This window comes from Nelumbo nucifera, chromosome 2 (genome assembly GCF_055504915.1).
Source record: "Nelumbo nucifera cultivar China Antique chromosome 2, China Antique-T2T, whole genome shotgun sequence".
In the NCBI taxonomy this organism is placed as follows: Eukaryota; Viridiplantae; Streptophyta; class Magnoliopsida; order Proteales; family Nelumbonaceae; genus Nelumbo; species Nelumbo nucifera.
This window is the reverse complement of record NC_142650.1, coordinates 65,581,752-65,599,137: the sequence shown is the minus strand read 5'-3', so window position 1 is coordinate 65,599,137 and position 17,386 is coordinate 65,581,752. Positions and strand designations below refer to the sequence as shown.

The window sequence follows — 17,386 nt, the reverse complement described above, 5'->3', positions numbered from 1 at the left end:
TTCGGCCCTTGAAGAAGTATCATCCCGGTGCATCGATCCTTCACAAAAAAATCATGAGGGTGAAATTCAAAGTAGACATCATTATCAATGGAAAATCGAGCCACAGATAATAGATTGAAGGAGATCTGAGAAACATGTAGAATATTATTCATAATCAGTGATCGGGAAGATAAAGCAGAAACAGTAGAAGAGCCAGAATGAGCAATCGGAAAACCTAAACCATTGTCAATAGATACACGATCAGATCCATCATAATTAGAGTGTATTTGCAATTTATTCAGATCTGAAGTGAGGTTATGTGTTGCACAAGAATCAAGGAACCAAACATCTGTGTTCTACTTGTCACATCCTGATGTAGTCGTAAACGCCAGGGGTTGTGGTCGTTTAGGGTTCTTTAAACTCTCAATGTGTGCAATAAGTTTCCAACAATACCTGGCAGAGTGATTTCGTCCTCCACAATTTTGACAAGGATTATTGCTATATTTGGAGGGCTTAGTAGAACCATTACCCGTTTGTGAGGAATCAAATTTATTATATTTCTTGGAATCCTTTCCCTTAGAGGCAAGATTCGCAGAAGGAGAGCTAGCCTGTGTAGACACAATTACGGAATGAAGTAAACGATTTTCATGAGTGAGAAGCATACCTTGCAAGCTAGCAAATGATAATTCATCTGTTCGGGTAATGATTGTTATAGAGAAGGCATCATAGTCTGGACCGAGACCATTGAGGGCATGATGAATTAACTACAAATTTGTTAGGGGCTCACCAAATGTAGCTAGTTTGTCACCAAGTACCTTGAGTATTTGCAGATAGTCTAACATGGCAAGATTTCTTGCGTAGAGCTCTGAGTTCATTTCTGAGACCAACTGCACTAGCTATTCCTCAAAGAGAATAAAGACTCTCAAGCGTTTCCCAAACATCCTTGTTGGTTTTGCTTCCCACGACCTGCGCTAATGTTGTTTCTGTCAGAGAAGACAACAGCCAACTGAAAATATAATGATCATGTCTAACCCATTGTGTATAAGGTTCAATCAACGAGCGAGATGGAAAAGGGTTTGTCCCATCGACATATCCGAGGAGCTCATAGCTCAAAAGGGCATTCTCAACCTAAAAACGCCAGACAATATAGTTGGAACCATCCAACCGAACTGAAATCAATTGAGGAATGTGATTCCCCGATACTCCGAAGGTTATTTGATTGATCGAACTAGTAGACATGCTGGAAGACATGACGAAAAACTTGAAGAAGAAACTACTCGAAAATAAGAAAAGAAAGGAACTGTCTATGGCTCTGATACCATATGAGAGTAATAAGAGAGAGACAATTGATAATAATGGTCAAATATTTATTCTCCTTTCTTTGATGATTTATATAGAGTACAAGAAGTTCTATCTGAAATAGGATAGGTCAGATGCAATCCTAATTAGGATAACCCTTATCTTACTAGGATAGGTTTATCCTTTACAAAGATAATTTACAAGTGTATAGGATAGGGATTATCTACAAGAAGGAGAAGTACAGTAGGAAAGGTATTTACAGGATAAGAAGGAAGAAAAGTTTATGGGATGAAGTAGGAGTCTTGGGTGCATGTGCCATGCACGTTACTATGTTATCACTTATAGATCTCTCATTTTCGATTTGCATCTCTAATGGAAAAATAAAAAGAAACAGTATGGAAACACTCAGATCAGCAGCGAGACAAAACAAAGTGCAGTTGAAGAACTCAAAATGTTTTGTGCTTTTAATATCACCTGCAATTTCGATCACTGAATGGAAGGTTTTTAGAAATATTAAACGATCTCTAATGCTTCTCCTGTGGAAAAAGGAAAACAAAACAAAAGAAAAAGTAAGTGCCTAAGACGATGAACAAATGAGAGAAGAAAACCTCCAAAGAAAACAAATGGAAATATACAAATATTGAATCCCAAATTTCATATCTCGTTTTAAGATTATATCCCTAGAAGTAGGTGTTATTGTAGGAAAATCTCCCACACCGTCTTTGGATGCTGTACTCTACAAAAAACAATAAATAATGTTGAAAGAAATCATTTTGGATCCTCCAGCAACTGTTATGGCACTGACGATAATTCCCTTGGTTCTAATGCGGAACAATCTAGGGAAGGGAACGAAAAGAACCACTGCAAATGGTGGAAGACTCTAACGAAGGCAAGTTGTGGTTCCTTCATTCTACTCAGAATTTTCTAAAAGTATTGGTTCTTCTTTTATTCGTCTGAATCCATCATCTCTGCAACTGGAAGAATCTGCCCTAATAGGCACATTAGAAACAAAACCAGTAGTCAGTAGATTCTTCTGCAAAATGACCTTGTATTTTTTGCCTCTCTCTCTCTCTCTCTATAACTGGACCTTTTTCCTTAACAATTAGTTGCAGACGGCCGGAGGCGACGTGAAGAGTGGCCAAGGTTTTTACTGTTTGAAAGTTGAAGACAATTAGATGGGTCTATGATTTGATTAGAAATCCATCTAATAGATCGAATATTTAATTAGCCCATATGGATATATAAGACTTTGTAACTCCATTAGACAACAGTTATTTTATCAAAGAAGGGATGTCTCAGTCCAATTGAAAAAGTCAGGGGAGGTTTTAGTATTTAAAAGAAACTAAGGGAAGTTTTAAGTCTTTTACCCTAAAAAATTTTAATGGATTTGATGTTTTAAATTAAGATTATATATTTTTGTAAATTATTATTTAATAATTTAATTTACAATAAATGAGTAATTAACAACATATTGATTATTTATAGAAAAAATATTATTTAGAAAATTGACTTAATTTACATTAGTAATTTTCAAAAAGTTGAACTCACTGACTTAATTTTTAGCTACCTTACAAAATTAAAAGATAATAAAAATAAAAAATTTATTAAGTAATTAAAATATAATAGCATTTTATTTGTGTCTTGGATACTTTGGTTTTGGGGTATCATATATTTTGGTGGATCTAATACATCTTTAGTTTAATTATATAATAGATTGGCTGGTGTTTTTTAGTAAAGTTATTTTATACATATTTATTGATTGTAATCACAGTTCAAAGTATCAATACTTTTGGATATGCAAATTTTCACATATCTAGAGATTTTGAAATCAATTCTCAATTTTTTTATTCTTAAATCTATTAAAAAGCTCTAACAACCATTATTTAGCATTCCAGTGACAAAACCAAAATGTGTTGTATGATATGATAAGATGGATGTCAATACTTTGATCCATGATTGTAATACATTTCTTATGTATTTATACCTTATTCATACTTTTTTCAACCTAAGATTTGCTTTTATTCATGTATTTATGGATACATGGGATTTCATTAATATATTCCATTGTATTCACGTCTTTTCACTGATCTTTGTGTATTCAAGGCATATCGCAATACGTATCCATTTCTAATCTTTGATGATACCATACACAATATCGATACTTTGAACCCACACAATATTGATAGTTTGAACCTTGACAAAAAATTAAATGTATCTACAAGAGTTACTAAACCTGATTTTATGAAGCAGACTGCATGTAAAGACCTCACCTTTGGGACTGTCGGACAAGATGAGTGCCTCTCTAGTTGCATAGAAAATAAGAGAAACACAAATTTCCTCAATAAATACTTCAACATTTTCTATAAAACCAAATTAAATGTATTTGTGGATTAGTTGCTCCCTCATTTGTCGAGTTCGACTATGATGCCAGAAAGATATGATATTGGAAAATCTAACAATCAATCAACTAGAATCATAAAAAGTAGGAACCAATCAGTTGGATTTTCACCAAAATTCATGAGGGCTTGTGATTGGTCATACCCTTTCTGGTATCATGTTTTTCCGACATTATAGATTTTTCCAAATTTATAAGACTAAAAATTCTCTTGCAACTTAATAGCGTTGCCGTTGCTATGGATGAAACCATGAGCTTTAAGGCTATATTTGGTTTTATAGAAAAGGGAAAATGTATGATATAGGAAAGATGTGATATAAAAGATTCGACTATCATATGAAAAAGATATGATATCAGAAAAATATTTGACCAATCAACTGGAATCATAAACCTGTAAGTGGATTGGTCAAAATTCATGGTTGGGCTTTGATTGGTCAAAATTATTTCCATACCATATCTTTCCTGTATCATAGATCTTCCCTTGTCACTCACCGAATTTTTTATTTTAAACTGGACTCAAGGGCAGAGAGCGACAGATTGATTACTGATGAACGTGAACCCACCTATTCCCGAGAACTTTCCTCTGAAGAATTGACGTCGAGTTTTGCTCAATCTGCACCCATTTAACCTTACCTAGCCCCCATAACTTGCCACTTTGCCAGCTGTCCCACTTTTAAAAGAATCAGGACTAAATCAAGAGTTGTACCATAAACCAGTTAAATTACATGATTCATATAACATTCTGCTTTTGGTTTTATTTGAGGACCAATATAATGGGATCTGATTCTGCATAGGACGTGGCAAACGTTGAGGACCCTATAACCTCTTTGTCGAAGAGGTCCTAGCTTTGGCCTTTTTCCAAATGAACCACTGATTCATATTGATAACCGTCTCATACCATTTAATCTCTTCTTTCATTATTAACGAACCTAATTTCTTGGTAATTCAATGGACATCACACAGGATGATGCACCGAACACGATATACTAAATGCCAAATAATGAATCAGCATGAAGCATGGGATGAGAAATGTAAAATACTGCTATTTACCAAGGAATCCAACAATCATGCGATAGATATCTAACACCTATTCACTTAGAAGTTAGAACCATTCTTCCACCATCTGCCGCTATGCTCAACATCTAAATCACTGATCATATATTTTGCCCTCACATCCAGCAAAGAATACGATTATATAATAAAATCAATCCCAATTTAGATTTTCTATGCACACCCAAGGTGGAATAGTGGACATTGGTGAAATTTCCGAGCCTTAGTTTAGAAGTGTATTATAAACATGTCACACAATCAAATCCCATTCATCAAACAGCATCCTTGCAGCACAGTTTGACAAAGAAAAGAAGACAGAAGCAGCAGAGTGAACAATTAAGACCAAGGTGTCACAGGACCAACACAGCATTACAGACTATATATTGGTGTATAAGTGATTCAGTTTATACTATCCATCTTCAACTAGAAGTAGGTACCTTCAGGGGGCTGAACCAACTTCCGATTGTGCGGGGCTGCCATCTCCTTCTTCAGTTGTGTCAAAATGTCTTCCATGGTATATTCCCGCTGCCAATTTGCTAGCATCCCAAATTTCTTTGCCTCTACCTAGAATATCAAAGTTACACATCAGAGTTCTACTGTATTCCTTTAGAAACATAGGTTCAGATTCTTTTCAGTAAACACAGGTTCAGATTTTCTCATAGTCCAACATTTGCTGGAATTATGTGTGGACTCCGTCCCTTTCAGTAAGTACAAATACTTGAAATGTAGTAGACATTGGATTTGGATTTCCAACTTTGAACTTGCATGTCAGTGCATAAAACAAAATACCTAAGCTTTTCCTGTAGGCATACATATCCATGAGCTCCAATAGAGTAATAAATAAACTCCTCTCTAATTTCCCACCTCAACAATCCAGGTAATTCCACATAGAAGATTTCCTAATAGTTATACAATTAAACATCTTTCTGAAATGTTGGTTGCCCTTTTATAAATTATCCAACAAAATGCAACTCTACCAAGTAAACCATTTAATAATCTGGATAAGCACATAGCAGAAGTGAAGAAACTTTCTCACTTCAAAGGGTCAAAAATCATATAGAATAATTGTAGCATAAGATAAATGTTAATGGCAGTACCAGTATATCAGCCCAATTTCAATTAGGGAAAGAAATGAAGCAACTCATGGTGCACTTATACAGACTGCAGTTTTCACCCATTTCACCCACTGGAAAGGGGGGGATCTACATGGATCAGACTCAGAATTTGGAACATCAATGTGTTATAAATACCATTCCACAATGGAAGACTGTACCACACCATCATCAGTTAGATTAAGGATAATGGCTAAGAACAATCAGATAAACAAATACTTGTTAAAATTTTACCACTCCCGTCTCATGGTTTACGCAAGTCATATTGATCCTTGAATGGAAACGAACACTTGGAGGCTTATCTGGGTAATCTTTGTCACAGAATAGTTTCAATTGATAAATACGACCTTCATGCACAGACTGCAGTGAAAACAATGAGCTTGTAAGCTATCTATATCAGAGAACAAGCATTGAAACAAATCTATCAAGGGGATTATTTAACCAATAGTCAATAAAAAGTCAGAAACAAGCCCAAACTTAGGAATCACTTTAGCCTATGTATCACTCAATAAGTACAAGTGAACATTTATTACTTATACTTTTAAGCTTCCCAAGTATATTTCGAGAGCAATCCACATTGACTACGGACAACCACAACCTTAGCCACCAATCAGAAAAGAGGGGAAAAAAAGATCACAACCTTAACCACAATTTTTACCCAAGTCAGGAATATCATAGGGTTTCTTGAATGAGCATGCCAACTGCAACAAAATAAGTAATTCTACTTTTGACATACAGTAAAGAAATACTACACTATGAACCATTATACAAAGTGGGAACGCTAACCTGCTTATTTGCAAAATGAGATTATGTAAGGGAAAAGGCTATTGTCTTCTGCACTGCAGATGCTGTTGCCTGCATTAACAGGGATTTACTGCTAGGTAAAGGGCAGAAATAACAGATCACATCCTTCCGGATTACCCACTTGTATGTATACTGTCTTTGACCATAAGCTCAATAGTCTTCCATGTATTTGACGTTTTCCTGTATTTTGTCCCCTAATTGTCTCAAACAAGCCCATTGCCACATGGGAGATGGCTATCTAAGTATCTAGCTAAACCCAACCAAGGTTAGAGTGACAGTAAGACACCCCAGGATTCATTTTAGGCTATAACACAATTCTCACATGTGAAAACATGAAGAAACAGGATTTAAAATGTCCATTTTGGGCAGCAGATTTGCCCAAGCTCACAATACAACAATCTGCCAAGAACTAATAATCAACTGTTATGCTTTTGGTGTAGATGTGAAGAAGGGGAAAGAAACTATGGAAGAGACCAAATTTCTACAGATTCTTGCATTAGTGTCAATTTAGGAATTTTTTGGTGATTTAACTTTTTGCCAATTTTAGTTCTAGTTTGCTTGGGTCACAGGAACAGAGTAAATCATCCTAAAGAGCAATAGTAGTTTAAAATCTGTTCATTTTGTTAGCATTTCGCCTCTCTAATGGTATGCACACCAAAGAGCTGTCCTGCGTATCCAGCTAATTATAACTTGGGAGCCCCCTTCCACTTGAAGTTGTCTAGAACTAAGTTGAAACCAATTTGAGCCTTGAAGAATAGAGGCCAGTTGCCCTAATGCATTCAGTTCCTCTTTGCCAATAGGTCTATACCTTCAAATGATACCCCATTTGATCTTCTATAGATACCACCAACACCAAAGAGCTTGTCTGTCTATAGCACGGCCATCAAATTTAGCTTGCTACTTCCCAGTGCTGGAGGTTCCAATTGTATTCCTTTAGCCTATAGATCCTAAATATCTTTTATAGTTTCATCTCATTATAGAAAAACTACAAGGAATGGACCAAAACTTTCCATAAAGTAATTTTATAACCAGAACAAATATAAGAACAAGGACAGCATATAACCGAAACTGCAAATAGAAAGAAAACAAGCAAGGGCAGCAGAAAAGAAAGGTTGATAGAGGCTAAAGCCCACTACATCAAAATGAAGCAAGTAATGTAAACTACATCAAAGAAATAAGTGTGTATTAAAAGAAAACAAAGAATGATGGAAATTGGCATGATAAAACATAGTAACATCATTATAGTGGTAAAATTTGAAGTAATGGTAAATAGATATCAAAGAAAGGGAAGCTTACGTTGTGAGGACCAATTATAGTACCCGTCCAAGAACGCATGTAAATATCATCTCCGTCATCCATTCCATAGCTAACAGTACCATCTCCAATTCCCTTCTCTCCACGTTCAAGTTCCTCCAGCAATCTGAAATTTCGTGGGACTGCACAACCACATAAAGGCCATAAGGTGCCCCATTCTTTAGCAGGTGAATTGTACAATGTCTCCAAGGTTTGCAACTTTGCATACCAAGTGCATGCATTAATATCTCTCTGTAAAACCGTAAAAATCACGTGAACATTTTTTACATACTGGGTTTGACAAACCATCATCGTATAAGCCTTGCCTCAACTATAATGGGGTCGGTTACATGAATCCTGTTCCACCATTTTTTTATTAATACATGTTCCACCATTCTGTTCTGTTCAATGCCATATACATTGATTTGGCAAATCCTTTTCTTGAAAAACAAGGTGCATTCCTAGTGAAAAGGACAAAAGAGAGCTCTACTTTTTTTTATGAGTAAAAAAATGAGAGCTCTCTTCAAAATGATACAAATTAATAAATGAGAAATTGAGGACATTTTTGTCTTTTGCAAGATGTACTCTTGGAGTAAGAATTAGGTGTTCCCCCCTTATCAAAAAAATTGATATGCCAACTGCTGAATCAGCACCATTTTATGGGTTTCAGGAACAGTGATTGCAGGTTGTAGCTCAAATGTGCATGAACCTTTGGGGAGTATGAAGCTCACAGTATAGCACATTTCTTCCAATAGTTCTTATAACTAGGAATATCTGAGGTATGGATCCACAGTATGAACAGTCTTAGGCCCATTAGTATCCAGTATCTAACTTCTAAAGAACACACTAACGAGACCCTACCTAATAGATTAAATGACCCACAAATCAGCATGAACAGATGATTTCACGTACTTGTTTTTTACTGTTATTAAAGCTAATAATGTTCGAAGAACAAAAGAAAGATCAGGTGGTGCAAAACTCATCCAATAATGTTGATCTTTTTGTGTATTGCCAGCTTCTACAAGGGCCATCCCATGGTGGCTCCTGATCCTCTGACAATGGCCATATTGCTAAAGGGGGGCAAGATCCACCTTATGATCCAATTGCCTCAGATCCAAGGCGCTCCCATTATCATTAGGAAGTTATTTACCGAAATGCCTTCATTTTACCAAACAAGAAGTAGCAACACCAATGGTTACAAGTAATAAAATAGCCTTTCTTTAGAGAATCATAACTTGTGAACAAATATGTAGTACCCTAGAGATGATTATGCAAAATTACAAACACACCATCCAGTGTAAATAAAAGCCTCAAATACATCGAGATGGCTGTCAAGAAATCTGATATCATCAACTTTCATTGCCAATGAATCTGGTGACCAAATACTTTCCAGAAAAGAACACGTACAGCAAAACAAGATTGCACACCTTTATAAATTATATTCAACATGTCCTGAATTTTCAACATCTGTGAGTCCCTGACTATTTGTGCATTTGTTGATGAATACATATTATTACAGAGTAAAGTATGAAGCATGAGAATTCCATAAGTATGGTACTCCATAATATCCCTCTTTCAATGACAGGATGGGTGAGTAGATCTTATGTAGTGTATAAGCTACATTTAACCCAGAGTTTCAATTCATCCTTGATCAAAAACCTAAAGTGGAAATGATCATTTCTAAATTGGGTCAAAAGCAGCAAAGAAAGGTAAGAATTGCCTGTGTCATATAAATCCATACTGGGTTAGAGGTAAGAATAGCTATTTTTTTATATCAAGGATGAGAAGTTTCATCAAAGAAGAAAAGAGAGAATGTATAAAATCCAAGCCTCCAGCTGTGCAGAACATAGCTGTACCCATAGTTTTCAAGGTGGCAAGGTGAGAATAGATGATAGGGTTAACCTTGCTGCTTAAAATTAACACTTACAAACTAGTTAGGTAAGGGGCCAAGGGGCTTCTAAAAAATTAATACCTATAATTTATTGGATGTGATTCCAAATGCAGTCAAACCAAGATGAGCATGTCATAAAGATTGGCAAAAGACTAAAAATGTGGAAAACTTGGAAAGATATAAAAAGACAAAGAAGGAAACTAAAAAGAAAGTAGAGCTAAATTAAGGCATATGACAAATTCTTTTATAAGCTAGGTACTAAAGAGAGAAGTTGAATTTATAAACTTATGAAGATAAGAGAAAGAAAAGGCAAAGATTTAGATGGCATTGTATGCATCAAAAACAGATAAGTGATCTCAGTGATGCATGAGGAAATCAAGGAAAGATTGAGCTATTTTCAAAAATTACTAAATGGATAAAATATAGAGGGTCTAAGCAAAGAGATTAGTAGCTCTAACATAACTAGAAATGTAAAATTAAAGTTTCCAATGTGAAGAAGGCTTTAATAAGATGAAGGGACAGGCATTAGGGCCCAATTCTAGTTTGTCTAAAAATGTATGGAGGAGATAAACCTATATGGTAAACAAAACTATTTAATAAAATAATGATAACAAAAAAAAAATGATAAATAGATGTAGAAAGAGCACAATGGTACCTATATTAAAAACAAAGACAATATATAAATTTGCAATAATCATTGTAAGATTAAACTCATGATCAACACTATGAAACTTTGGGAAAGAGTAATTAAACAAAGATTGCAAGGACATACTATAGCAAAAATCATTTGGAGCTGTATCCCCTCTGCAGTATGCAGGGAGGTTTGGAAGGAAAGAAATAAAAGAATTTTTGAGGGAAAAATGAAAAGTAATGAAGAATTAGGAGCGTTAATTAGATCAAGAACAATCAGTTGGGTTCTAATTCTTCCAGAATTTGAAGGCCTTAGTAAAGAAGACTTTGCAGCTGAGTTTTGGCATACCTGAATGCTTGATCTTTGTATCTAGATATGAGCATTGCTTGTTTCATTGTTGGATTTCAGTTTTGTTTTGTTGTTTGCTGACATCTTGTCACCTAGAAGTTGTACCTTATGGCTTTTGGTGTATTGGTCAAGCACGCAACATTTGGTATCAAAGCCTACCACCATGTCTCAAGTTCAAGCCACAGAGAAGGCTACCTAGGAGGACTACCTAAAGCAGAGTGAAAGCTACCACAGAAAAGGCTACCTAGAGGCAGATGTTCTGGGGAGGGCTACCTAAATCAGAGTGCATTTGTTCTGAGGATGCAAACGCTAGACTCAGTTCTTATAGCTAATGAACTCATTGACTCCAGAAGAAGAGAGAGAACTCCGGTTTTGATCTGTAAACTTGATATTGAGAAAGCTTATGACCATGTTAACTGGAGATGCCTGGTCTTTGTGCTGGAAAAAATGAACTTCGGGCCATAGTTGTCAAGGCGACGCCTAGGCAACAAGGCGCCTTTGGAGGCTCGCCTCGCCCAATCACCTAGCAGCTTTGTATACAGTCTTATAAGATACTTTTATATTGTTACTTTTTTGAGATTATAATTATAAAAGACATTATTAAACAAAAAATATTCATTTTTTGTGTTTATAAACTAATTTCTTTTTATTATTTTCTTATTTGTTAGGGTTTAATCAACACAAACATTGCTAACTGTTGTATTGAACCCTCAAAGACTTAAGAATTTGAACCAATAAGGGAAAAACTTAAAGTTTCGTCTAATCAACACATTTCTTCCTCCACTTCTTCTTCTTCTTCTTCTTCTTCTTCTTCTTCCACCTTTTCTTTTCTTCTTTTCCTATAACAAAAATAGGGGTTCAGTCCCCATATTTTTTGAATTTTCTTCTTTCTTCTTTTTCTTCTCATAAATATGTTGATTTTCTAGACATAAACATGAAGTTTGAAAATTATGGATAGTTATTAAGGAAAGATGGTTATGGAACCTAGGGAACTACCTAGGATATGTATTTTTCACTTAAAAAAATCCATCGCCTAGGCAGCACCTAGGCGCCCGCCTAGGCGACTAGGCGACAAGGCGCCCCCTATCGCCTAGCCTTGCCTTGGCGCCTTGAAAACTATGTTCAGGCAGAAATGGAGATACTGGATCAAAGTTTGCATCACATCTCCTAAATTCTCAATCTTGACTAATGGGCAATCTACAGGGTTTTTGGACAGCTCCAAAGACTTGAGACAGGGTGATCCCCTTTCTCCCTTGCTGTTCATTTGTGTCATGGAAATTCTCACACTTTTTAGCAAGAAGGTTGCAGTTTCGGGTTGTTGGGAAGAGTTGCAATCTCCCCTAAAAGGGAAAATGTCAATATCCTTCAATTTGCAGATGATACTTTATGCTTAGTTGATGCCTCTCCGAATCAATTGGAGATTGTAGTTGTACTTGGAATTCTTAGCTGGTTTGAAATGGTTTCTGGGCTCAAAGATAATTTGAGTAAAAGTCAGATTATCCCAGTGGGCCAAGTCTCAAATTTAGATGAATGTGCTGAGGTGATGGCTTGCTAGGTCGAGTTCCTCCCAGTGAAGTATTTGGGGTTGCCTCTTGGGGCAAAATGGTCTTCCTTTTCGGCTTGGGTCCCAAGCATTGAAAGATTGGAGAAAAAACTAGCTTCTTGGAAGGCAAAATAAGAGTGACTTTGATAAAGAGTACCCTCTCTAACCTACCCACTTACTTTCTTTCTCTCTTCCCTATCCCAAATAAAATAGCAAAATGACTGGAGCATAGGGGTTGGGAAGAAGAAAAGAAAATTCACCTCATCAAGTGGGATCAAGTGTGTCTCCCTAAGGAAGAAGGGGGACTGGGAGTAAGAAATTTGAAGAATTTTAACTCAACTCTTCTCAATGAGTGGATATGGAGATTTGCTTCTGAAAGGCATGCTTAGTGGAGAAACCTCTTAGCTGCTAAGTATGGGGTGGAGTGGAGTAATTGGAGATCAGTGGAACAGAAGAACCCCCTGGTATCACTGTAAGTAAATTATCCCATCCACCTCTAACTCCTCCACAGTGCCTCTCTATCAGTTCCTTCAATGGAATACTCATCTCCCCTTCAACTGTACAAGGCTTATTCACGTGGCTTGAGACACAGAATAGCTTTGTCCCATAATTGTTCTTCCTGCCAAAACTAGCAAACCATTCAGGACCATGCCTTAAAATGGTGGGGAAAACAGCCACAGTTTCAACATTTGTAACAGTTGTTGGACATCCATATAGCCCTGCATTAGCTGGAAAAGGAGGCGTCAACCTTGGTTTTCCTTGTTTTCCTTCAAGGTTTTCCAACAACATCGTCTCTTCTCCACAAATGTAAGCATCAACTCCATAGTGGATATGAACATCAAAATCATATCCAGATCCACATGCATTTTTTCCCAAAAGTCCAACTTGATAAGCTTCCCTCCTTGCCTTCTCAAGGTTTTTCCGCTCATTTACATACTCTCCCCTTATGTAGATATAAGCAAACCGCATACCAACCCCTGTAATCAGGCAACCCTCTAGTAGTTTATGTGGGTCATGGCGCATAATTTCTCTGTCCTTACATGTTCCTGGCTCACTCTCATCAGCATTGACAACAAGATAAGGACGGCCATCAGATACTTTTGGCATGAAAGACCACTTCAGGCCAGATGGAAAACCAGCTCCACCACGGCCTCGAAGACCAGATTTCTTCATTTCATTGACAATCCAATTAAAGCCCTTAAGTACCGAGTCTTTAGTTCTATAACAGTCACCCCGCTTCATGGCACCGTTCAGGAAAGGGCCGTGCAACCCATTAACAAATGCTGCTTCAAGGACTGATTCCGACAGGTCACGTAAGGGAGCGGAGAGCACCTGGAATTGGCGACGATATCCCTTAACAGTAGAAGAATGATGTAACGAGAAGAGCTACTCCTGTAAATTACCCTCCTGAATCGATCGAAAACGTTCAAGGAGAAGCTCTTTGAATTTTGTCCAACCACGAAAAGGTCGCCGACCAACTTCCCGATAATACCACGCCAATGCATCACCCTCTAAACAGACAACTGCAACTCGCAGACGCTCTGCCGGAAGCAATCCATTAATCTCAAAATAGCACTCCGCACGAAAAAGCCAGCCGTCTGGATTTTCCCCATCAAAAATAGGTAACTCCAACTTCCGAGGAAGTGAATCAGAAGTATGTTCCGACACCGACATTGAAGAAGACGTCGGGAAAGCTGCACTCTTCCCTTTGTCAGCCGCACGACTTGATGCGACTAAAGGAGGAGCAATGTCAGTTGTAGACAAAGGAGCTGAAAAGGTCTGTTGCTGAAGCAACAGATCAAAACGTCTTACCAGATCTTGAACGCCACCTTCCAAAGACGAGATCTTCGAAAGTCCAGCTGCTACCTTTTTTGGATCGAGTCGTTGAATCTCATTACGTAAGCCATCCATCTCCACACGAAGTTCAGAATGCAGAGAAGTCAAGCATTCTTTGAAACCCTCCACCTGCGATGCCACTTCCTTAGCTGTCACCATGGCCGAGGAAAGACGGGCTCTGATACCACTGTTATGTCCCAGAAACTTGACACACAATTCTCAGACTCACAGCAGAATTCACACAACTAGAACATCAACATAGGAATTGGTATTCATTCAAAAGAAAAGAAGAACATTAAACAGTTGGTCGGTTCTTCGAGAGACCGCCAGCTCTCCCAATCATTCATAGTATTCTTCACTCAACAAAAGCCTACCTCCCCCATCCCCCAAAGCCCCTTCTTATACTCTTCTCACAACATAACTGACTCCCTCAATAAATGCCCAGCTGGCCAAGTTATAAATGCCCAACACTCTTCTTATTCCTAACTGACATAGCTATAAAAGCCTCAAGACTCTCCTTATTCCCTGCAGCTATAATTGCCCCCATGTGATTAATTGTTCAATTATTCCCCCCCCCCTTAGCCGATTGTTGACATTTCCTCTTCCTGGCATACGTAAGGTTAATTGGGGGCCTATCAGTTTATGATCAGACAACTGAATGGTTTGCAACCAGTGGCTCTTGCACCACTTCTCCCACATATTCCACCCAATCCTTTGTGCACAAAAATCTATCTAATCTTCTAAGGATGGCTAGAACCTGACCATTGGACCAGGTAAATCTTCCTCCATTCAGTGGTGGATCAATCAGCTCATTATTGCTTATGAATTCTTCAAATCTTCTATTCCAACAGATGTCCTCCTTTCCCTTCCCCTTTTCATTTCAAATATCCTCCTTACTACATTGAAATCTCTGCCCACAGAACACGACCCCTCCCACTTCTGCCTCAGCTCTCCCAACTCCTCCCAGAACTCCACTCTCTCCCCTTCCTCATTTGGGCCATACACGTTTGTTATAGTTATACCCCATCCCCAATCTCCGTTCACTTCTTGTAGGCAAACTGACACAGAATATGTTCCCACCTACTCCCCTACCTTTGTGAAAACCCCTGGATCCCAGATAATTACTGCTCCTCCTGAAAGTTCCAAGGCTTTTGAGTTCCACCCACTCTCCTCCCCCTGCTCCCCAAATTTCAGTTTTCAGCTTCAAGTCAAAGTATTCCAGCTTTGATTCTTGTAGCAGCACCACTTCTGGATTCTGATTTCCAATCAAGTTCCTCACTAAATCCCTCCTTCATCCTTCCCTCAAGCCCCTCACATTCCAACTGAGAATCTTCATCTTCCTCCCCTTCCACCTACCTTACCCCCCAAATTCCAACCTTCACTCGTTTTCGTCCAGACTTTCCTCTTCTCCCCCTTCCTCGTCCCAACCCTTATTTTTTTCTAAGCTCTCCTTCCTTCTCTCTTTCTCTTCCCTCTTCTTTTTTTCAAACTTCCCAAAAGCTAGCTTCACAAAACCTTCCCCTCCCTAAAAGAATAAACCAAGGGAGTTTCCTATCTTGACCTCCCTCTCAATCAATTTGTCGAAGTTCACCAATGGGGAAAGGGAAGTTTAGCATGCCTTCATTTCCTTAACCTCATTTATAGCATGTATTTTTGTGTAGAAACTTTGGAAAAGATGAAATGGGAAGAGTTGAGATAAGAAATAAAAGGCAAACTTCAAGAAGAAGTGCAAATATGAATTATATGAAGAAATTAAAGCACATACTTTATTCAATAAAATCTATAAGCTTACTTATTTTCCTATACGTACATAGAAACTTAGGAAAATCTTTTAAAAGGGCATACACTAATAGTTACTTCATGTAACCACATGATGGTTACATCAAAAAGACCAATCCTGTGCCAAGAATGCCCGTCGTAACACGTTAATCAATAGCAGTAGGTGTGTTTGGTAAGCAAATTACTACGCAAATGAATGAAAAGGTAAAAGTGATTTCTTAATTGACTGCAAACAATCGCTTTTTCACGTCATTTGCTACATTCACTTTACTAATGGACGCTACTATATAACATACACCAAGAGAATAAAAGATTTTCTAATCTACAGATATCGAAACCTTCGCTACATGTCATGTTAGAGGAGATAGAGTATGAAAAAACTAGACGAATGGACCAAAAACAAATTAAAGTAAAAATCCGTTGAGATCATCGGGCTGAAAAAGAATACAGTGAGAAGATATTCTTAAAATAGAAGCCAGGACGAGAAGCACAGTTGCTCAAAAAACAATGTACCAGTTGAACCCATACGAATAACTAAACAAATCATCATCAAGAACCCATTGATTTACGCATCAGAATGAATAAGAATGCAGTACCAAAAAAACTGAAAGCAACCCATGAAATCCAAGACTAAATTGCGAATACGGGAAGAAAATCTGAAACTAAAATAAACCCATGAATAGATTTTGATTAAACGTCATAGGAAACTGGTTTTTAAGATGATTTGCTGAAATAGCCAATCGTGAGTTGAAGCCTCACCAACGACACTCGATCCACCTGAGCCAATCGTCATTGATGATAGTAATTTTCCTCTGCTGCTGCTGTTAGAAGATTTGATCGAGGTCAGGGTTTTTGGAGTTGAAATAAGAATCTGTCTTGGAAGCCAAAAGAGGGAACAAAAGAAGTAAAAGGGGTTTGGGGTGAATGTTAATGCTACCGAAACTCGAGTGGCGCTACCCGAGTAATCAGGGCACGGATACAACTCTGAAAAAAAGGACAAAACAACAGAAATCTTTATTGACCATAGTTTCCCTAAACTGTTGTCCCTTTGCAAGATGCATTGACGAAAATGTTCATGATTCTCTCTATTGACCATAATGCCCCTAATTTATTGTTTACTCGAGTTAATTGAAGGAATAAAGTTTTTTTTGGGTAAATTTCTTAAACTATCCTTACGGTTCTTATGGTTTAGCTAATTCACTAATTACACCCTTATTATTTGACTATTGTCTAATGCTACCCTATTGTTTCGAAAAATTACCATTAACGTTAAAATATTAATGAAAGGGCTAAAATGTCCATTTTGCCCTCCTAATTGATTTTTAGTTTCCAACATGCCATCACACCCAACACTATTGTCGTCGTTGATTTTTCCAGCAGAAGTATACCCACCTCAGACTCTTCCCATCACTGATCCACCTAACCA

The 17,386-nt window shown here is 37.5% G+C and overlaps 1 protein-coding gene across 1 annotated transcript; it reads right to left on the bottom strand.

Annotated features, from left to right (window-relative positions):
* Positions 1 to 4,927: 4,927 nt before the first annotated feature.
* LOC104601353 (ubiquitin-conjugating enzyme E2 variant 1C) lies at positions 4,928 to 16,942 on the bottom strand. Its single transcript, XM_010264641.2, has 4 exons — positions 16,720 to 16,942; positions 7,936 to 8,075; positions 6,070 to 6,195; positions 4,928 to 5,287 (listed from the first exon to the last, which is right to left on the bottom strand). The coding sequence occupies exons 1-4, from the start codon at positions 16,751 to 16,753 to the stop codon at positions 5,147 to 5,149; spliced, it is 441 nt and encodes a 146-aa protein (XP_010262943.1). The 5' UTR covers positions 16,754 to 16,942; the 3' UTR covers positions 4,928 to 5,146.
* Between the last annotated feature and the right edge of the window lie 444 nt (positions 16,943 to 17,386).

Bases quoted from the DNA above. Each gene is read 5' to 3' on its own strand.
- LOC104601353 (XM_010264641.2), bottom strand. From the start codon at position 16,753: ATGACGATTGGCTCAGGTGGATCGAGTGTCGTTG. The intron at 8,076-16,719 runs GTGAGGCTTCAA...GTGGTTGTGCAG, and splicing joins AGGTGGATCGAGTGTCGTTG to TCCCACGAAATTTCAGATTG. The intron at 6,196-7,935 runs GTAAGCTTCCCT...TTTTCACTGCAG, and splicing joins CTATAATTGGTCCTCACAAC to TCTGTGCATGAAGGTCGTAT.